Raw genomic sequence first — 24,193 nt, 5'->3', positions numbered from 1 at the left:
TTAGATCGACGACTTGCTTAACATAGTTAAGCGTAATGTCGATTCATTTATGAATCGGCATTAATATGCTATCGGGGTATTAACCCGATAGCATATGTAATGCTATTTGTTATCGGGTTTAGTTCATACCAATAAACATTTATAATCGGGCAATTAACAAAGCATCATAACTAACACCGTTTCAACCGAGTGTTTAAGTATTAAATGTTAGTTACCAAACATAACCGAAATCGGGATGTGCAATATGGAAAGACACCGATCAATAGGTGCCTTGATCAGTCATGTCTAAAAGACATGACCGGTCAAGACATCTATTGACCGGTCTTCTAAAACATATAAAGCCCGACATGAATCATTTGGAGAATACATATAAAAATATTAATGATCTCTCTCCTTCAGCCTGCAACAAAACAATCAGATTATCAGACAATATAATCATATAAAATTCTCACATATATAATTTGTTCTTTTATTGCAATTGAATAAAACTTTACAGGATCAAAGGAGTTAATTTGAGAAGAACAGATTTAGACAGGCATCTCCAACCTATACTTCAATCAAGTTTAAGATTCAATCTATATATCAGAAATAATAATTATTGTGGGGTAGCGAGGGAATACAAGGAGGGGAAACAGTTATGAGGTCCTCTTCAAAGCACACCACCTCATGGTGGAAGATTGATAGTTCAATGAGGCCAAGGGGGTGCAAGAGGTGCCCCGTCCTTGAACTTAGAAGGGAAGGATGTTTCTAGACACCCTTTTGTAGTTTCCCCACAAACCTCCACCATGGTTCATTATTGGGTTAAGGAGTCCCAATCATAGGGAGGTGAATACAGGTGATAGGATGAGGGGTAGTGGCTATAGCAAACCTCACTAGGTACTGCCTCATATGGATGGTAGAAGGCCACTTGAGGCCAAGAGGGACGGTATATCTGCACTTGGGCCTAAGGTAGAGGATCGCTTTGGGCATTCTATTATGTCTCCTTATCTTAACCCTATATGGTTGATCTCCATTAATGAAGTAGATATATCATATGACTAAAATAATGTTCCTAACCCTCATTGGGCAAAAACTAGGGCATTTACAAAAGGGGACATTAGAATTGGTATTAGAGCCTTGATCCTGCCAGCTTGCAGGGTAATTTAAATCAATGGATGCATTCTAGTCAATGAGAAGGGATCTAACAATACATTTATTTGCATGTATGCTTCTTGTCCACATGCATTCATGTGTATGCTCCATGTTTTTATGTGTATGCTTCATGTGTGGTTCATGCCTGATATGCTTCCAGCATGTCTACTCCATGAATATCTATGATTGTTGCTTTCGGTTACTTTGGACAATAGTGAACCAAAAAGATATGAATTTATTTAGGGTCATAGATGTGTGTTAGGCTTGTAATCCTCATATTATTATATAAATTCTTTCTTTAATTTTAAGAGATATCTATGATACGATGCAAACAGTGGACAACCCAATCGAAGTGATGAGAAACAAGGATGAGGGAAACTTAAAAAAGAAAACCTTTCCAACTCTAGATATTGTTGTTACGAGTTGTAGTTCAAAATTGCAACTTATGGCAGTATCAAGTTTATAAGAGCTAAGTAGGATTTAAGGATTACAAGTCTCCAAAGGTTAGTTTAGGGACCCACATTTTGCAAGATTTGGTTAAAATTATCATTGCTTGAGGACAAGCAATCTTGGGAAGGGTGGATTGTCATGCCCCCATCATGAGCAGCACAAGAAAATTGTCTTAATTTTAAGAGTTCGCAATTTTCTTAATCAAACCCAGACATCAATCTGACCCCACCTAAGATTAATACAAATCACAGCACTAAAAGTGATTGGCTAAAGAAATAAGAAGCCAACCTAGGGTTTAAATGCTTTAGTAAATAAAATTTTGATGTTCTAGGGTCAACGTAAATAACCTAAGCAAATGAATAAACTAAGGGCCGACTCAAATGAAGAAGAAGTAATTGAGGGTCGACTTAATAAGACCAAGCCACAAATTAGTTGAAATAGCTAATTATTTTAAGTGGGTTGACTAAGTGAAAGGGTGCATCCCTCCGAATGAAGAGGTATAACTCCCAACCGTGAAAGGTATATAAAGAAGATCAGTTTGAGAGAAGGCATCAATAAAAAGGAGAATTGAACAAGGACAACAACAAGAGATCTGATCCGATATGGGCAGTAATAATCCGAATAGCAATTTAAGGAAGTAGACTGATCAGCAACAACAGAAAGGGAATCGGATTAGAGGAGTTAATTTGAGAAGAGCAGATTGGGACATGCATCTCCAGCCAATACTTCTGTTAAGTCTAAGATTCAATCTATATAGCAGAAGTAATAATTATTGTGGGGTAGTGAGCAAATACAAGGAGGGGAAACAGCTATGAGGTCCTCTTCTAAGAACACCACCTCATGGTGGAAGACTGATAGTCCCATGAGGCCAAGGGGGTGCAAGAGGTGCCCTGCCCTTGGGCTTAGAAGGGAAGGATGCTTTGGACACCCTATTGTAGTTTCTCCACAAGCTTAGACCATGGTTGATTATTGGGTTAAGGGGTCTGTTGTGACCATTTCACACATCGCCCCATTTAAAATGGGGACCCCCTCTTTTTGCTCGTTTTTGCTCGCCTTTCGCTTTGCTTTTTAGGGTTTTGGTAGTTCGTCAGTTGTCTGGATTAGGGTCAAGCCTTAGGGTTTCCGTTACTGTCTTTTCAGGCCAGAGTCCAGTCAGTTTTGAGAGCTTTTTGAGCTTCCTTTTGTAGGATGCAATTTTGAATGGAATGAATTCGCCAGAATGGTCTATTTTCAATTGGAATTTTGGGTGCAGAGTCTTAATTTGTCTAAGTGTTGATGATGAAAATGTGAATTTTATTCAATTGAGTAATTTTGACCTAAATTTTGAGTTTTTTGATATTTGATCCCGGGCATTGGAAATGATTTGTTTTTGCCTTCAGAAGTGATTAAACTTGTGAAATCATGATATTTTGGCCTGTAGGAGCAAAATCGCTCCTGTCCCTCAGTGAAGGACCGGAGCTCGTTTTCAAAAATCTTACTGTCCCTGCAGGGTCAAGATGATTTTTCGGATGGAAATGGTAAAGAAAGGCGTGATCTTTCCGTTGAATATAAATTGAAGAATTTCACGAACACAGAAATGCCTCAGGAAGCAAAATCGCTCCTGTCCCTCAGTGAAGGACCGGAGCTTAAAATCAAACATCACCTCGTCCTTGCAGGATTTTAACAACCTGACGATTTGGAGAGATCCAAGGGAGTGCATTTTACCAGATGAATATAATTTGAAGGCCAAACATGAAGAAAAGTGGACTAGAATGCCAAGATCGCTCCTATCCCTCAGTCAGGGACCAGGGCGAAATCCATTGTAGCTCCCGTCCCTCTCCCAGGGACCAGAGCGAAATTCTTCATAAGGCATGTCTCAGGCAAAGATCAAGCAAGTTTTATGTTTGAAGGCAAGAAAGGAGGTAAATTGAACTCGTTGAAGACAAATTGAAGATTACCAAACATCTACAAGGGACCCAAATGCCCAAGTTCGCTCCTGTCCCTCAGTCAGGGACCAGAGCGATTTTTACCTTAGACAAATTTCTTGCCAAGTTTGAATGATTTCCAAGCCAAAGGTGAATAAAACGGAGCATTACAAGACCATTGAAGATAATTTTTGAAGTTAGCAAAGTGAGATGGAGCCTACAAGAGCAAGTTCGCTCCTGTCCCTCAGTCAGGGACCAGGGCGATATGATGGTTATATTGCCTTTCCTCCAAGTTCAAGACACTCCAAGACGAAGTACAAGGTGGTGAGGACGTTTTAAGGCATCTCAATGAAGAACGAAGTATCCAAGGTCGCCAATGTTGAAGGAATTACACCAAGACACCCAGTTCGCTCCTGTCCCTCAGGCAGGGACCAGAGCGAAAGTATTCAAATGAGGCTAAATTTGGGTTGCTATTCACATTTTGAATGTTTGAAAGAAAGTAAAGGATATTGTTTTGCACTTTGAAGATAATTGCAAGTTAGTATGATGAAGATTTTGCACTAGATACCCTAGTTCGCTCCTGTCCCTCAGGCAGGGACCAGAGCGAAATTTTCATGAGGGCTTAGATTTTGAAAGTTGATCGCGTATCAAGTGGCCAAGAAGGACCAAAGGACTTCATTTTACACGATGAAAGCAATAGCAAGTTGATGAAAGCAAGCATGAGCACAGGACATTCAAAATCGCTCCTGTCCCTCAGGCAGGGACCAGAGCGGTATTTACCATATTGGCCAAATCCTTCCAAAATCACGTTAAGTCAAGATCATGCGAGGTGGTAGAGGGTCTAAGGCATCTTAAGAAGGTGATATACAAAGGTTTCAAACGTCAAATGACTATCAATTGAGCCAAGGAAGCTATATCGCTCCTGTCCTTCAGGCAAGGACCAGGGCGATTTTCATTAAATCCTTCATTTTCCTTCAAATGCATGTCGAAGCAAGGTCGCACAAGATCAAGATCGTCGTTTGGAAGCGATGAACGAAGAACAAAGGTTGAAAGATGACAAGTTTTGACAAGAACATGGAGATCGCTCCTGTCCCTCACCAAGGGACCAGGGCGATAATCCTCCAAACATCTATATGCCTTGTAGAGGTCAAGCAAAACAAGCGTAGAATGAAGAAGTGATGTTATTTTTCGCCTTATAAAGAGGATTGGTGATTAAGGAAGCGAGATCAAGGAGAGAAACACCAGGATCGCTCCTGTCCCTCACCAAGGGACCAGGGCGATATTTGCTAAAACACTTGTTATCCTTCGAAGATCATGTCAAAGCAAAGTTACAAAGGGTTTAAAACGTCGTCCGGAAGGCAATGAACGAGGAGTTAAAATCAAAAGCAAAGAATTTCAAGTAAGAACATAGGGATCGCTCCTGTCCCTCTCCAAGGGACCAGAGCGATATCACCTCAAAAGGCACTCATTTGTAAAGTCAAGTCACCCAAGTTCGAAATTCATAGCAAGAATGCCAATTCCAACGTAAGGATGGAGATTTTAAACGTCAAAAGTGCAAGAGTCAAGACCAAGTTGAAATTTCGCTCCTGTCCCTCAGTCAGGGACCAGGGCGATGAGGTTTGTACTTTTCCATTTTCAAGTTTTGGCGCCAACAAACATTTTTTTTATTTATTTTAAATGCTAAATTCGATAAATTAAAAAATTCAATTAAAATAGCATTTAAAATTTGCGCAAGATATTAATTAATTGTTTTTGCCTTGTAAAAAATCTAATTTATTAAATGATAAACGATGGCGTTTAATAATTAATTATTAATTAATTAAAAATCAAATGGAGCGCTTGGATTGGGTTTATTTTATCAAGGTCGGCCTTTATTATTTATTTAAAAATCGTTTTAATTGCTATATTTTGCAAAAAGTCGGCCTAAAAGGATGGGTGGTATAAGCACTTATAAAAGGGAGGTGAAAGATTTCATTTTCACATCGTCATTTAATCATCTTTACATGCGATTTGAGGAAGACAAAGGAGAAATGCGAGTTGTGTTTTAAGGTGCGAATTTCATCAAAGGAAGGCGTAAGCATCAATCTAAGAGGTGCGAACCTTAGTTTCATTTGTGCGAACTTGTCAAAGACATTGGAAGATCACGTCAAGGACATCCCAAAGGTGGCGAAGTTGCTATTTTGAAGAGGAGATCACGTTAAAGCCATCTAATATCAATTTTGCCTAGGCGAATCCATTTGTTTTGCATTCTAGAGTTAGCTCTCAAGGGAGGTATGGCGATATGGTTTTATCGTTTTAATTTTGAATTGTTGATCGTCATAGCTTCACATTTTGAATTTTGAATTTTTGAATTCCCTTAGCTCAATCGTTATTTAGGAAATGATAACTCAAAGACTTATCATGATGTTTCCTAAAATTTACTCTCTAATTTATGATATATATTGCAATATCCAGTTACTTATTGTGAAATGTTGTGTAGGTATGGCGACCCCTAAGGCGGGAGCATCCACCAGTCGTCCAGCTCTCATGAAAGAAGATCAGAAGACCGAAGAAGTGGAGACCAAGATCATGTCGAAGTGGAGCAACATTGGAGATACTAACTTGGGCAACTTCAGCACGAAGAAGTTTCGAGATGTCCCTTACATTGGCAAGCCATCGCCTGTCGCCTGGAGGATAATTGAAAGTGGCATCATTAAGGCGGCCGACTTCCCTCCAGCAGTACAGTGTCATGAGTTGATGATCGAGTGTGCTCGTCATTATGATCCTCAATCTAGAACGATCGTGTCCAAGGAAGGAAACACTTTGGCTTATCTTTCAGAGGAAGCTATAAGTGAGGCTTTCCATCTTCTAGAGCACAAAGATATGGTCTACAAGAGCATAGAAGGAGCCAGGTCAATGTACGAAGATGATCCAGATGCGTGTCTAAGCATCATTAACAAGAACTGGTTACTCAAGAGTCGTCCTCGCCTGAGTAAGGTACCGAATACACCACACAGGATTGATTTCTAGGAGGAGTACAGAGATTTGATTACAATGCTCAACCGAGTCACAGGAACCCCTCAGGCTTTTTACTTTGAAAAGTGGATGTTCTACTTCATCCAGGTGATAGTTCAGGGTAAAGGAACAATTCATTGGGCTAGAATGATTAGCCATTGCTTGGACGTACAGTTGAGGAGACTCAAAGCTACCAAGTCCTTCCACATGAGTTCATATGTCATCTATGCCTTGATCAGGAGCTTCGAGTACGCAGGACTACCTCACAGAGGAGTGATTGGAAGAGGACCCGGCGAGGTCAGAGTTTGTGATTCCTATGTTCACTTGCATCATCCGCCAAGAAGCAACTACAGGTTAGTTAATGATACCTTCACTATGAACATCACAAGGACGTTGCAAGGCGGGATTCACAACAGATTATCTCAGGATGCACAGGAACTAGTAAAGAGGTACGGTGCTTGGTTTATCCAATTTCCGAAGTTTACTTATATCAGAGTTCATGGATGTCCTTCACCTCCATACATGTTGCCAAGATATCCGACAGACAGAATTGTGTTACTTGAGGTAACAAGACAGTTGGCAGCTTATGCGAAGGCATTCAGACACAGACATGGAAATGGAGTTTCGGTACCTATCATATTGGGCAATTCAGTTGAGGTATGTCCTAATGCTTTAGCCATGGATGACGCAGAGAAGGAGTTAGCTTTGTATTCTTTTTCATTCTTTGCTTTGAGGGAAAGCTTTGATCCACATGGATATATAGAGGAGACAGTCGGTAGGAAGTTTAAGCATGAGTTTCAGATTGAAGATTTTATGATGAATCTCTTAGACGATCTTGAAGTGAAAAGGAAGATACATTCTAGATTGCCTTTGGATTTCATCAGGAAATGCAAGATTTACAGAGTGGCCGACCAAGCTCAGGACAGTGGCAGACATCTCCAGTCATCCTATGATCGAGAAAGCAAATCAGTAAGGTTAGATTGGAATGAGCCCGAGGTCGTGGATCTAGATGCTTTGATGGCTCCAGTCTTGTCTTGTACTCGCAGATGGGTTGATGTGCAGCATCAGAAGTTGAGAGAGCAAGGCATAGCTATGACTTTCACTTTGGAAGAGAAACCAGCCGAAGGTGGAGCTAGTGCGAGCGAAGGTAATCCTAATCCCAAAAATGCAAATGAAGGCAACTTTCGAAGTGCAAGTGAAGGCGATCTCCATCCAAGAGGCTCGAAGAGGAAAGAGAGACCTGGAAAGAGAGAATCTTCCAAGAAGAAACAAGAGGCCAGCCGAGATCGTTCATCCGGTACATCCTCTCGACAAGAGAAAAGGACACTTGAAGTAGAAGAGTCTATGGAATCGATGGTTCAGAATGATAAAGGACAGGTACCTCAAGGGTCGCCAAGTGGATCTCTCCAAGATTATGAGCTACATGAAGACAAGAACAATGACGAGGTAACATCTCCTCACAGAGAAGAAGAAATATTGCATAAGGAGATGCAGGTTAGAGAGACAAGATCAGCCATTCCAGATTGGTTGAAGGAAAGATTAACGAAGGTGATTGTGATCGAGGACGAGGACAATGTGATTGATTTAGAGAGCCTTGTTGGACATTCCCAGGAAGTGACAGAGAAGAGAAAGGCTACCAAGATGTCCAAGATGATTAGAGATGAGACTGGATCCAGAAAATTACAGATAGCTACACCGGCAGTAGACAAGTATGAAGGTGAGATCTTAGCAGAGGAATATGATATAGAGACATTTGAGCTAGGTCCATCCACAGCCGAGCAGACACTAGATGATGCCACCGATTCCTTTGAGGCATTGAAGGACAAGCTTAGAGAAGAAATGGAGAAGAGTAGAAAGCTCGAGAGAGAGGTCGGTGCATGGAGAACATATTTCAGCCATCTCAATCAGCCTTTAGGACGTCAGGATCCAGCAAGATCACCTATACAGGCACTTCCCCTTCAATCAATTGGTGAAGCAGAGAGATTCAGGAATGTGGTCTAGCGTATGAGTACTTGGATGGATAAATCTCATACAGTTGCCGTGGAATTTGCAACAAGGATGATGAAGACTATTCATAGGGCTATTCAGGTTCTTGAGATTATCCACAATTTGATGATAACGGTAGCCGCTTTTGCTCATACCAAGGATATTATCATTCCTGTCTTGAAAGTAATTAGACAAACATCAAGGAAGGTCTTAGCGCAGGAAAAGATTATGGATGGAGGGCCTCACAGTTTACTTCAGTGGTCAACCTTACTCCAGATGAAGGAAGTTCTCTTTGAGGACATCAGTACTAGGTGCAGTCATGTTGAGGAGGTGATCAACCCGATCCAGGACAGAGTATTTGAGGTACTACGTACCATTCTTGGCAGGAGGATCGAAGTTGAGACGGATGTGGATTTGCAAGAATTGGAAGATAGGATCAAGGTCATCTTTTGCAAGGACGTCAATATCACAGATGAGCAACAGGACCAGATGTTTGCTACCATGCTTTTGATCGAAAAGACTAAGGAACTTGAACTTACATGGGACGCAGCTCTTTTAGATGCATTTGATCAGGTCATCCACTTGGAAGAAAGAATGAAGAATCTTCCCGAGATTCCAATTGCTGAGATCGAGGGAATCGTATCAAGATTCATTGCATATGCTAAAAAGGAGCATTGGAAAGGGAATAAGATTCTAGATGAGAGGTTGTTATAGATGACATGGCACCCTAATTGTCATTGGTCTATGTCTCCTAGATTTTCGTGCCAAATTTATAATTGGCTATGCATTTAATGTTGTGCAATAAAAGGGGAACTTTTGTAACAAACCCTAATTAGGGTTTAGGTGTCATGATCTTGACCGTTGATCTGCTTTCAATCTGGACCATTCATTGTAATTGAGGATGCTATTTATACCCTCATTTTCATTTCATTTGTAATAGAGATAGTTAAGAGATTAGAGAGAAAGTTTGATGTATTAGAAAGATTAGAAGCAATTTTTATTTTGTAGCAAGATTGAGTTTGAGGAAAGGAATTCAAGCAATTGTTGTACATGATGACTTTGAAATCAATGAAATATTGAAATTATGGTGTTTTGTTGCAACTTTCTTGGTTATCTTCATGGTTGTTCAATTCATTTGAATCATGCTCAATCAAAGTAGTGTGTTAATTTGAAGGACATAGTGTGAGACTCGATCTTTGGTAGGATTCGTAATCCAAACCACTAGCTTCTTGCTGATTGTAGGAACGCCTTGCGTGGTCAACTGGAGATATTTGAATCACTTAACCTTCAATCATTATTGTATCTTGGATATGTACCTACGTGGTAGTATCTTTGATCTTTGATGCGTTGAAAATCATTTGTTACCTTAGAAGATCGCATCAATTTCAATTGAGTTGTTATTTTATGGCGAAATTGAAGTTGGTAGAATCTTGCCAAGTCTTGTCCACATGAAGTCATTCTTAGGGTTAGATTAGATTAGACCTCTTGCAAACCCTATCCTTTTATTATTTTTTTTGAAAACCTTCTTTAGTTTAGTAAGACTTTCGGAGTGTAAGGCCCCTTGAGGACACAGCAAATCACATCATACCGCTGGTGCTTATCCACACGTAGAGACTCTACTAACCAGAACATTGGAGTCATCCTAACTGATCCTTCATGCGAATCTTCAGCAGTTAGAGACTTTATTCAAGAGAGGATAAGATGCCTTTAGGTATTTTATTCTGTGTATGATAGTGTACAAAATACACGTCAACAGAGTCCCAATCATAGGGAGGTGTATACAGGTGGCATGATGAGGAGGAACAGCTATGGGATACCTCACTAGGTACACCACCTTATATGGATGGTGGAAGGCCACATGAGGCCAAGAGGGATGGTATATCCGCTCTTGGGCCTAGGGTAGAGGATCGTTTTGGGCACCTTATCATGTCTCCTTATCCTAACCCTCTATTGTTGAACTCCATTAATGAATTATATATATCATACGACTAAAATAATGTTCCTAACCCTAGTAGGGCAAAACCTAAGGCATTTACAAAAGGGACATTATAGCTGCTTAAACAATATATATGTATTCATTTTACATAACAAATATTTTATCTTACATAACACACACACACACGTGTGTGTGTGTGTGTGTGTGTGTGTGTGTGTGTGTGTGTTTGTATGTATGTTTGCTGTCAATATATATCTCTAATCTGATGAATGGGAATTGCAGATTATAGTGATTCTGAGCCTCGACTGGTACCTTCTTGGAGTGGCCAATACGTTGTATATATATTTCTCAACTAGAGGTGGAGAGTTCATGTCCTTTCTAAAATCACAACCCTCTTACAAGAGACATCCCTTCATAATCTGTCCTTTGCCTTTTCTCAAATAAATCACTGAAGTTTAGGTGAGTTCACACCTTATTAAGGTTTAATAATATTTTAGATTAAACAAGTTGTTGTGGCAATAATGTGAGAACTTTGCCTTAATTCTCTCACTTCCCAATCATTAATGCTATCACACAAATATGTGCCTATTAGAGATTGTTGTATATTCACTAACTTGTGTATGAGTGTTGGGTCAGATTGATTACCTTTTCTTTGTTGTTTATCTTAATTCGATTTAGGTTACAGGGAGATTGTGAAGTCTTGAAACAAGACAAGTTTCCTTTATTAAAGATGGTGAGAGCCTTTGTTGTCATGGCAGGGGCATGCCAGCCAAGACACTAGCACTAGATTCAAGACTATAGTGCCTATTTGAAATTCTGGCATCAAAACAAGACACCAATGTTAAAATGAGACATCTATGCATGAGAACTAGTGTTGCATCTTGACACTAATACTCTATCTAGATGCTAGTGTCCTCTAGTACCATTTTTTTTTTGTTTCATCATTTGTTAGGTCTTCCAACCATTTCCCTGGGAAACTTTGTATATGAAAGTTATCCCCCTTGGCCTAGTGAGTCTTCCCATGTTGTCTCTTCATCAACAAATGTCATATCTTAATCTATATGGCACTTGTTTGTTTTGGGAGGTGTGTCATTACTTGGAAGCGACTTGTCATCATTCTTGTTGGTGGAGGGCTCTTACCTCCTAGTAAGACAACCTCTTTCGAAGGTTTGCCTTGGTGTTTAGATATTGTTTAAGATGGTTGTTACCGTTGTCCTGCTCCTTGTTTTGGAAATCAATGGTTGAGTTGTCTAGTCTAGAGGTGTTAGCCTTTAGTTATTCCATTGATTCTATGTTGGTTTTCATGTTGTTTGTGTTTGTCAAAGTGGATTTGAGGTTGATGATTCCCTCATCCTTCCCTTGGGTTGTGAGAAAATGTGATCATGAGTTAGTTGTTTACCCCTCTTATACATTCATTGTGGTGGCTTCATCCCGCTTTGGGTAATCTTCCATTGGTGCCACCTCGATTGTAGCAATGGTGAGGTTGTTCATGTTGTTGTTATCCTTGTGTCATTATGTTTCACATGACACTTGTGTGCGCCTGTTGTGCAACATGACATGTTGTAGCATCTTAGTTGTTTCAATAAAAAATTCAATAAGATAGTTTTGTCCTAGGTGTGTGGCCTAGTGCATTACATTTGTTAATGTAATTTTAAGGAGGCGGAGGGGATATTGGACAATAGGGTTTTGTGATAACCCCTACGGTATCACAAGATGTAAAAACATTTGCAGGGTTAAAGATATTGTAAAGGAATAAATTAAATATGTTTATAAAAGGGAATGTTATTTAAAATTAATATTTGGAAAAAGTATTTAAATATACTCTTGATATATAATATCGAATATATTTAAAAGGGGGAAATTATATTTAATGTATTAAAAGGAAATAATACATGAAATGCACTTCATATTTAATACATTAAAAAGGAAATAATATATTACATGAAATATATATTAAATAATTAAAAAGGTAATGTGGATCGTAATTAACATTTTATATTAAATGTTTAAATAAAATGAGGTTACCGTGTAAAGGCTGGGTTACCTCCGCACGAAGTGGTGCGTAGGTAACCGCAGCCTAGGCTACGGTTACCTCCGCACCCCTTCATGCGGAAGGGGCCCATGGGGGGACACAACCCTTCATGGGTTATAAAGGGAGGTAGCAAGGAGGAAGGGAAGGAACGGACTGCAGGGAAAGAAAGGGAGGGAGGTCAGCGGACAGCCAGGTAAGAACTCTGTCCTAAATTAAATAAAGGTATAATATATGGTGGTTTTTCTTTATTACTAATATTAATAGGTAGGATTAAGGGTAAAGCTAATTAATATGAATTAGTATTAATTAATGAACAATGGGTAAGGGGTAAGTCCATTGATAGGTTATGTTCATAATTGTCTAGTGAGAATTTATACATATTGTAAGGTATAACATTCACTAGTTATAAAATAGGAACAAAAAGTAATCTTGTAAATGTTATATACATAAGTGCATATTAAGAGGGGTTTATGAATACAAGGTATTTTAAGAAACATATTGCAAATGTGAAGGATGAAAGGTCATGTTGATATATACAAATTAATTAAATAGTGCATTAAGAGTTCATGTTAACATAAAGGAACATTTATGAACTAAAAATATTATGCAAATACAAGGCTTGGTTGATTCAAACTCAACCAAGAAGGAAAGGATCGAGTCAATTCCCTTTGAGGACTTGGATGATGGAGGCATCGTCTAGGACAAGGAAAGGCAAGGGTCTTCCTTGGCTGGCTTGGGTGTAAGAGGTTATGCTCAAGACAAGACTCAAAGGTCGGGCCGATCCCTTCTAAGGACTTGGATGATGAAGGCATCATCCAAGGCAAGGAAAGGCAAGGGTCTTCCTTGGAGGGCTTGGGTGTAAGAGGTTACACCCAAGACAGGATTCAAATTTATCTTCGATTTCCTAGAGGGCTTGGAACCAAGGGGTTCCAAGAAGGTGGGCTTCACAGTCGCCTAAGGACATACCTTCGTATGACATTTGTATCCTTTTATTAGATAAAAATTATGATTATGTTAATTAAGCATCGAAGTTTAATTGTAATTTGGATTACTTATATATATATATATGTATGTTTGTTGTGTCTAACAATCTGTTTTGCAGGTTATTGATCTCTAACTAGTAGGGACATTACAGGTTTCATTTGAATAGAGTAGAAGACAATAATGCTTTACCAAGAAGCTAAGCATAAGATAGGAGTCGTCCCAATTAAGCACACCCTTGTATTATCAGCTCTCTAAACAAGAATAGGATAGTTGGAAGAGTTGAAGGAAAAAATTCCAAATACTTTTACAAATGTTTTACTTATACTTTTTCTCTTGTACTAACTCATTATAAAGAAAATTCATTCACTTTTCTCAATTAATCAATTTGTTGCTTTAGAAGAGTTTTGGTTATACTTGTTTAAACAAATAAATTGACAACTCAATCATAGGTGGCTAACTGTTAAAAACAAAATTTGCAATCTAAGAAATTTTAAGGAAAATTTCCCTAGTTGTATGGAATCGTTTATGTACAAGTCAATTTTTAGGGAGGATTAAGTTAGGTAGAGTTAGATGGTAACTACAGTCGTTGACTTGTAATTTATATATGTAATCCTTGAAACACACCAATAGAGTTCACATGAGACTCAAACAAATTAATATTTAATTACTTCCATAATTCATGTCAATGTGCATATGATATAAAATTGAAAAATAGTAATATTGCATACACCAAAATGCCCAAAGGCTACATATTTGCACTACAAATGTCAAAAAATGCAAAACATAGTGATGGAAAGTATAATGGCTGACTATAATCAGCATCTGCAAATATTGCATCATAATCAAAGTTTGATTCTGAGTCATTGCCACTATGAATATGAGGGGTTGGCTCATCTAATGGAACTCCAACCAATCCCTCTTGTGTCTCCTCGTCAATTTGGGTGGCCTCCTCTAGATCAACATCCTACCATAAAGCTGGAGTTTGTCGATACTCAAGTTTAATGATCCTGGAATTGCAAACAACTATTCATGGCCACCAATTTTTCAACACATCTAGAGGTCAACCTATTCCTCTTGATAGAGTGAATAATGTTGTATGTGGACCTATTCCTCTCTATAGTAGAGGAACTCGCAATTTGTTAAAGGAGGTGAATAGTGAGGGTCCTTAACTCTAGTTCATCTTTCCCATGCCATGTACACCATCCAGTAGGATCCTTTTGAGCTAATGTAGCTCTATCTATCTTCGCCTCTAGTTTGCTGAATGTTGGACCACAAAGATTATTAAAGGCAAGCCATTGTGTGTGAAGTAAACTTGACTCAATTGAATACATCTTTCCAAGGGCCTTCATAAACCCATCTTTCACTTCTTTGTCATTACAAGAAGGCAACCTACCAAGTTTTGATGCATAACATTTAGGATTGAGAACAAAGACTACTATATGAAGCAAGGTGTTCATAGTGTTCCACTTTTCATCACAATGAGCTTAATTTGTTGCTCATATAATGTCAAATTAGGATCCCTGTTATAAATTACTTGCTTCATTTTTCCAAGTATGTATGTTGTCAAATGTCTCATAAATCTCTCCAAGATGAGGAGAGTCTATATCAGCATATCTAGTGACATCCACAATGATAGATTGAAAGAGTAAATATATCTACAAACAAAAATTTGAAAAAAAAACAAGAAAGTTAAAATCAGATTTTTAAAAAATAAAATCAGCAATAAAATTATAAATTTAAAAGTTAATAAAATGAAAAATCAGCAAGTTATTAAAAAATATTGATAACAATTTTTTTACCTTATATTGGACCACCATCATCATTAAGAATTTTTTGTTTGATGGTTTTTCCTTCCATAATGTTTGCATTAAACCATCTACTCCACTTTGAATCAACCATCATCAATTATAAAGCCTCCTACACCTCAAGCATCCTCTCTAACAAAATAAAATAGCTGACACACCTTATCTCTATTGGCTTGAGGAATTCCTTAAAAATGTCCTAAAGAGAGCATGTGAGGTGTGATGGTTGCAAATAAATCTTTGAACATCTCTAGCCTCTACAACCACTTGCTGCACCCAATCTATCTTTCCTATGTCTTTCAATGCATTGTTCAACGTATAAACACAAGAAGGGGTCCAAAATATGTGCTTGAAAGCACCCTCCACCATCAAACTAACCAATTTGCACACATGTGCTGAATTAGTGACCACATGCACAATATTGAAGACCCCAACCTCCTTTATGGCATCTCTCAGAATATGAAATTGGAATTCCGCATCCTTGTGCTTCCTAGAACAATTAATAGCTGTAAGAAAATATGATCCAGCTGAACATGTGACTATGATGTTGATAAGTGGCTAATGTCTAATATTAGTCCACCCATTCATGACAATAGAGTAGCTCACCCTAATCCAAAATTGTCTCATGCCCTCTATCACCACACTCACCTTGGAATTTTCTTTGTCAAGGAGTGTAGTGCATAGTTTATGTTCTTCAAAGGGGTGAGTGAGGGACCAACAACAACTACATCTTTGAACATTTGTTTGAAATAAGAAGAATGTTCTATATAGAATGGGATGGCATGGGCATAGAAAGATTTGGCTATGGAGGACTTTGCCACATCTCGTGCATACACATTGAACAAACTTGCCACTATATTTGGCTGCTTGCCAGAAATAGTCTTCCTCTTCCCTCTTGTGGAAACATGAATATCACCACTAGGACTACCAAACATAGAGGGAATATGCATAGCTGATTGTGTGGATTGTGTAGGCATTGGCAGCCCTGTAGACTTGATTCTGCCTCCATGTGCAATCTATAACACTCTACTCTCTCATTGCCCTTTATCTCTTTACAAACCTTCACCCTTTGGCCTGTAAAATCCAATAGATGAGAATACATTCTTGTGTAGCTCCTTTTAAATTGATCTTTACAAACATGACACAACCACAGTCTACTACACTCTGAATTTTTCTTTTTATCTTTGTCTACGCTGTCACCAATTGAAGAAGAGGTTTTCTAAAATTAAAGGGGCCCTTTGCATGTTTTTTAGAACTACAAAAGGCATTCAAAAGGATTTTTTGAGGCTGTTCCCCTTCACCCATACCACTCCCACACCTTGATTCACCCTCAAGTTGGTTTTCATTTTCTTCTTCCCTCTCATCATGCCCACTACTTTCACTATTGCTGCTTGTTTTATTTTGTTTTGGTATTTGGAAATTGAAAAAAAAAACCAAAGAATCATAAAGTTCATCTTTTAAACTTTGGAAAAATTTGAAAAAAAAAAGAGTGAATGGAAGATTGGCATACCTTTTTCATTTCTCTTGCTAGTTGCTACCTCACTCCTCTCCTTTGTTGCTAATTGATGCTGGTTTTTCCAACAGCACCATCGAATCCTGCTGCTTTCTCTCTCTAACTTGGCTGCAATTTTTTTTCATGTATAAATGAAGTCAAATGTTATGAATCGAGTATTTTGTGTTTTCATGTTAGGGTTAGAAGGGTGTGGGGGTCACAAATAGCAATTAGAACTGTTTTTTTGGTTTTTTTGGTTTCTGGAAAAAAGGGGATGACTGGCTGTTCATGGGATGGTTGAGGGATGTCTGAAACGTCCCTGTCGTGTTCCAGGGGCGGCCGGCTGTCCCCATCTCATTTCCTTGCCATCTCGTCGTTTTAAAAACATCCGCTGTTGTTTGGCAATTTTTTGGGGACGACTAAGAAACATCCCCAAGCCATCCCCCATCCTTGAGATGTCCCCGGTGTGGGGACATAGGCAGAAAACCTTGAGCATGCATCCCCATGTTTCCCTTCTTATAATTAATTGTTAATCTAGGAAGTCATCATAGGAATAAGATTGGCCACAGATGATAGGAGATGTCTAAATTCTTCAATTTGAGTTTCTCGTCTATCCCCTACGACCTAGAACTGCACAATTTCCCCATAGGTCCATACTTTCAAAGTTCAAACACAACAGCTTCCTCCTGAGTATGACCTATTGCTGGCAAGTATCTCAAGTATGGTCCTATGACTGGTAATTGAAGAGTATCTCATGCATGCAGTATATGCACTTGTTGGAATGGAGTCAACCCGGTTGCTGCAAACAGATCATGTACAGGCGAGTAATTCTATAAGTTTGCTAATTATGAGAAGTGTTCAGTTTGTCTACCTCAACACATACAAGTTGAGTAAATGTTTTGCCACTTTGGAAGACTTCTCTCAAGTTGTTATTAATTATGTTTTGGAAGACTTTATAGCGATCAACAAGGGGCACAAATCTTGATATTAGTTACGGACCCCACTATAGATAGGGGCTTGCCCCCGGGGCTCCTTTATATAATAGGGTGTCAGTCGAGCCCCTCCTACAGCCCGACTTCATCTGTCTTGCAGTTGGATAACTTGTTTGACTTATGCTGTATTTATAGTTTTTGTAAGTTTGTATCATTCTGAAAGATGCCTCAGAATTCCTTCACGTGCATTATATATATTATTTAGTAGGAAAAATGACTCTTTTTTCTTTATCAATGAGAAGTAGTATATATTTTTTATTTCTTCTTGTCTTCTATTTCCACACAGTTACATAAACTTGCATTCGTATAAAACTGTTTTGTTCCATTAAAACAAAGTTGTGGTGTTTTATCACTTTCTCATTTTCTTTCAATATGAATTCTTGTTTTATGAAAGATAGGCTAATCTATCTAGAATCCTTTTTGACAGATTCTATCCTGGGACTGCAGATGCTATTAGGTTTGCTAGCTCAAAAATTTATATTGTCACTACCAAACAGGTATCTTACTTTGTCACTATCAATCGGGTAGTCTTTCTCAAGCCAAGTGAAACAACTTGAAGCCTGTGCAAAAGTTTTAGATTTTTAGATATTAGATAGGTTTCTTTTGTGCACGATTGTTGAGAAACTTGGATTGAAAATAATTCAAGAGAAAAAATATTGCCCTTTCAGGCATAAGATCCTGTTATCAGTAATCATTCATAACTTATATGAAGGCAGTGCCTACAAGGACAATTTATATAGCCCAAAGAATAAGGGTTGGTGTTAATCATTTTATTTTTTGGTTATAACTTTGCAATTTCAGAGAACTACCCCTGACCATAGCTACATGCCTTGTTTCCTAATGAGTCAATTAGTGAAACTTGGTGAAACTCTCCAAATTGTGAACACAGAAAACACCTGGGAGAGCCCAACAAAAATTTGTGTAGGCACTTGACAAAACTCAATCAAAACACAACTTATAAAAAATACACAAAAACATAACATTTTAAAAAATTGGATGTCTTCTTTAATACGACTAATTAGTGACGAGTAGACTTTAACCTCTTTGGTTTCTTAGGTTGTTTCATCTATGAGTCTTGTGACTTTGCTCTTGAGCGTTTGAAATGCAATGTAGAAACAGTTCTCTACAAAGCTGATGCAAGATCAGAACCGAAGTGAAAGGAAAAATTTCAGTAGCAGTCTGCCACTCTAAAGCTTTTGGGAGTTGAGGGTTTTTGAGTAGGATTTGTCTTTTCTTATCAGAAGTAACTTAAAGTGTATGCATAAAGATGTTGAATCAATGCCTCTTGGGGCACAATATCATTTGTTAGTTGTATTCAATATTTTAGCGATAGGCTTTCCTTGTAATCTCATTTTTAGACTGATGTAACTCGTGTTTTCTGAAGTAACATGGGGTGCCCAATGCATTTTTCATGATACATAAAGAACACCTTTAGATTTCTGGTTCCTTGGCTCAAGGAAGCTCATTGAAGAAGGACACCAAATTTACTTTTGTGACTGTACTGCACACCTGCTTAGCTTGGGTTTGGTTTAAAACTACACCATACTTGCTAACAATTGCCATCTCGAAAAGTGATGCCATTTCTTCCTGTCCACGCCAATTGGAAAAAGTCTTCAATCCATGGGTATAATTTGCCTTTTGATTGTTAAAAATTCAAGGAGTGCATTTGCTACATTAAGCTTTACTCCAGCTAAAAGTGTGTAGTATTGATGGAATGGATTGACAAAAATGATCATAGTACTTCAGGATTTAATGGCAATTGGATAGCTATTGAAGTCTTGAAGATGGTTCTGGTCATTTATTTGTTTCATGAATGTGTGCCACATGGAATAGGGAGGAAGAAACTGTTTGCAATCATGCCATTAAATATGTTATTCAGTATGGGGGTAAGAATAGGGAATTTGATGGAATGTAGGCTGTCATTTGGATCTATTGCTGCAATCTGCAATAAATGTGATAACCTCACACAATCAATACCCCAAACAAAACTCTTGTGCTCCTCTGTTATACTTGCAAGATGGTTTCAAGAATCCCAAGACATCATGCCTTGGCTATAAAAATAGCTAGGAGTAATTTCAAATGTACCTCACACTTAAATGTCAAACCCACGTAAATATTTAGGAACACACCAAAGACAAATTTACAAGAGGAAAGGTCCAAGTTGAATTTGTAGAGCATAAGCCAAAAGCAGAAGGATTGAAATCAAAACTACCAAAAATTAAGAAGGAACATATCAGTGAGCAAGAACAGAAGGAATCCACCAAATTAGAGATGAAGTTAATCTACAAGATAGTAGTATGGAGGAGCATAATATTGTGGATGTTGTTGAATTTGGCTCCACTTATCTTCATGCCATAGAATCAGGTCACAAGGATTGTTGTATCACTTCAAACCCTTCTGAATCATAAAAAAGAGGGAAGCTTACCTTGTTTTAGGCAAGCATAGAAGATGTAACACAGATCTTGAAACTATGTGAGGCATGGCAAAGAAGGGTAAAAGAAGCCAAGTCGATAGCTGGTCAAGTAAAACAACATCTAGAAGAATCTAAGGAAAAGTTTGCTTGCATATATTACAAAAGGAAAGAATTTAGGCTACAACTGCGTGTACAATGGCATCTTGAATGGGAGCATTAGAAGGTGATGACAAAGCAATCAGTCTTAGGTTTGCAAGTTTGAGTTATCGATCCTTTTATTCACCAAGGACTAGGAAAGGTTAGTCTACATGACATCATCAAGGAAGAAAAAGGTAAGCAACTCAATCATTCCCATGAGTACAATTCAAAATATGAAAGAGATGATAACAGTATAGATTTATTTTGCACTATGCCCTTTCAATATTTTTGTCATCTTGGAAAGTACTCTAAGCATGGGAAAAAGTGAAAGCTATGACTTGAAAAAGTGAAAGCTATGACTTGCGGTAAAGGACACTTGGATCCTTCTACTCAAATACAAAATCGGCTATGCACAAAGGAGTGGGATCCTGGTATTCAGGGCATTCCCACAATTCATCATGGCAAAAGATGCAATAATTTGTTGTCATCTTGGATGTTAGCAATGACAATCAAGAGTTTGTATTCGTTGCCCAAGATCTTTGGTGAATATGTAATGATAGAGTAGGAGATCATGACAACATATGTTATCATTCAATTAATCATACCAGTTTTTCTTTTATTTTCAAGGCCTAAACCTACTAGGAGAATACATATGCTTTTGCCAATATTGGTGTTTCCCAGTGGTAGTTGAAAGAAAGATATAATGCCAATGATATGAATGAGTGGAAATTTTATAGTACTTGGGTTGAGTAGAGCATATTGTTTCACAACATACCTCTAAGATGACCACCTAATAAAGGATGGCACATGAGAATGGATTTTTGTAAGCAAGGAGTAACTTGTGAAGGCTCCCTTGTTGCTATGGGAAATGGCGATGAGAGACAATTTCTCATCTTCTTATAATGGTATTCATTGGATGGAACATTTGTTCTAAAGGTAACATTGTGCCTCAAAACTCACACCAATGCATGTAAGTCTATAAAGTAGATGGCATTTAGTGTATGGGATTATAATAAGAAGAATATACTCCTACCACCTATTTATTAAAGGAATATGCTGCAAAGTGAAGATATTTTTGCCATCATTGAAAATGGGGAGGATAAGTTTTTCTTGATTGCAGGCACTACCATCCATAGTACAAAACTATAATGCTCCTTTGTTTTACATTTTGGTTAAGTGGGGAGGAAGGCAAGAATTGATCAAAAGCATCATATTGGTTCTTGTACATAAGAGTCAACCAATAGTTGATCCAAAATTCACCTCCAGAGTTGTTTGGGCCAATAAAGTCAAATGGCAGTTATACTTCATAGTGGTAGGATCAATATGATGAGGCTGAAATGACATGCATAGAGACATCAAGAGAAGTTGGGGACTTCGGGATACTTGGTAAAATAAAGGCACAATTTCATCTTGCTCGCGCTGCTGACTTTGAACAAAATAATTCTTTTTGTAGGAAGTCATCTACTTATCATACTTGTTCTTATAGAGGGAACAAAGTTCTTGGCTATACCAATGCTAGAAGGAGATAGTTAGGTTTCTAAAATTTTGTGTATGATGCAAGCTATGGGGATTTTTCTATCTTAGAGGAACTTGGTCAAACCTCATAGAGCTGTGTATGACCAACAATCCAAGCAACGTAACCTAGGAGAGTAGTACTTCAAATATACTTTCATGGAAATGCATCATTGGGATGTTCAAAGTCTTTTTTTAACCGCACGGTAGGTATAAGGCAGAACACCGAAGGGGAAGTTAACCGCACGGTAGGTATAAGGCAGAACACCGTACCTTTGGTCACCACCACAGGAGACATCAGCGGCATCGGAGGAAGTAACCGCACGGTAGGTACAAGGCAGAACATCGTACCTTTGGTCACCACCACAGGAGGCATCAGCGGCATCGGAGGGAGCAGCACCGGAGGGCAGACACAGCCACAACCACCTCCAAGTAGACGATTTCCATCAATGGCGACCAAACAGAAGTTACCCAAATTCAACGGGGATAGCAAAGATGATCCCGCACGGCATTGCCGTACATGCGAAACCATCTGGACAGCCAACGGGGTGACTGACCAGGGTGAATGGATGAAGCAGTTCCCCGCCACACTGAGAGGAGTGGCTATTGACTGGTATGCAGACTTGGATAAAACCAGTGTAACTACGTGGGATGAATTGAAGAAAGCATTCGAGAAGGAATTCCGGCTTCTCCGAGATGATAACGAGATAGTTTCCGAAATCTACGGAACAAAGCAAGGAAAGAAGGAGACCGTACGGGCGTACGGGCGCCGACTAAAAGAGTTAGTCGGGAAAATGGAAAGCCAACCGGCCGATGGCTTGAAGAAGAGGTGGTTTGTCGAGGGTTTGAACCCTAAGCTACGACGGAAGATGAAAATTGTGCCTCCAACATCCTACGACGACGCATACAACCGGGCCATGGACCTGGAAAGTGAAAATAAGACGGCCAAAAGGAAGAAGAATAGATCTTCATCATCATCTGAAGATGATGACACATCGGAAGAAGAGAGTAGTAGTGACGAGAAGCCGAGGAAGAAAGTCACAGCCCTTCAAAAAGATATGGAAAGGATGTTAAAAGAATTTAAGACAATGAAGGGGACTACAAGTAAGGACGATGAACTATGGTGCACGGAGTGTAAGGAGAGCGGCCACACGAAAGGTGCCTGTCCCAAGAAGGCATTCTGCGACATCTGCCAGATTATGGGGCATTCTACGAAGGAATGTCCATACAATCTGAAGGCACGTAACCAGCAAGTGCTCTTTGCGCAGGAGCAGCCATCCACATCGGAGGCAAACAATAATGCATCATCTGGAGGATACCGGGACAATAGACGCGGCGGTGGAAGGAATAGCAACAATACCAATAACGGAAGCCGTATCCAGTATGACGTCAAGGGCCGGCCAATTATCCAATGTAGGGCCTGTAATCAGTGGGGGCACTTCGCCCGTGATTGCACGAAGGAAGCCACCCCTCAGCACCTCTGCCGTTGGTGTGGGCCAGGCGACCATGAGGACGCAAATTGCCCGCAGGCAGGGGTGAATCTCCTCAACATTGAGAAGGCTGAGAAGACTGGTGAGAAAGAAGTATTGGCGATCACCCGCGCCCAGACGAAAAAAGCCACTTATCCCGACCCCCGTACGGAGAAGGAGAGATTACGGGAGGCAAAGGCCAATATTGAACGTGAGATGACAACCGAACGACGGGACAACGAGGTGGCGAGTACATCATTCCGTACGGAAGTGGAAAATAACATCATTGGGCAAATATTGCAGATGGAGGTGCCGATAAAGGTAAAAGACCTTCTAGACTCTATGCCACAATTGAGGACTGCCATCCTCACCAATGTGCAAAGCACCGCATTGTCGAGTGCACCACAGGTAGGGGTTCCCGCCACCGCTACGAAGAGTACACCACAGGTGGAGGTTTCCGTCAGCCCTTCGACTGACCCGATGTTACTAGCCTTGAGCAGTGGTAGACACCCAGCTGTGGTAGAAATGGGTATCTGTGGGACCATTCTGAAGGACACCATTGTGGACGGTGGATCTGGGGTGAATGTACTACCAGAAGAAACATGGAAGCGGCTGGGGAAGCCCACCCTGTGGCCACCCACATTCAACCTGGTGGGAGCGGACCAACACGGCATTAAGCCACTCGGCCTGTTGATGGCCCAGCAAGTGACAATTGGTACGCAACCATTCTTGTTAGATTTCCTGGTCATTCCCTCGAAGAAGAAAGGCTATGACGCCATCCTGGGGAGAGTGTGGTTGATCAACGCAAGGGTAAACCACAACTGGAAGAAAAATACACTTTCCATGGAGAAGGGAGGGCGAAAATATACCATTGACCTACACACCCAAAATGTCGGCGAAGAGCTCGCCTCTTCCGACTCGGAGGACTCTAATAAAGGGGAAGGGGGTCCCGATGAAA

General features: G+C 39.4%; 1 protein-coding gene across 1 annotated transcript in view; it reads left to right on the top strand.

Annotated features, from left to right (window-relative positions):
• Positions 1–24,193, top strand: part of LOC131067732 (uncharacterized) — a 125,793-nt gene that overhangs the window by 77,041 nt on the left and 24,559 nt on the right. The window contains exon 5 of the mRNA XM_058002858.2: positions 18,131–18,200. Within this exon, the coding sequence (XP_057858841.2) occupies positions 18,131–18,200 (70 nt within the window). The remainder of the gene's footprint in view (positions 1–18,130; positions 18,201–24,193) is intronic.

This window comes from Cryptomeria japonica, chromosome 8, assembly GCF_030272615.1.
Source record: "Cryptomeria japonica chromosome 8, Sugi_1.0, whole genome shotgun sequence".
NCBI classification, from domain to species: domain Eukaryota; kingdom Viridiplantae; phylum Streptophyta; class Pinopsida; order Cupressales; family Cupressaceae; genus Cryptomeria; species Cryptomeria japonica.
This window is presented reverse-complemented; position numbering and strand designations above follow the sequence as displayed.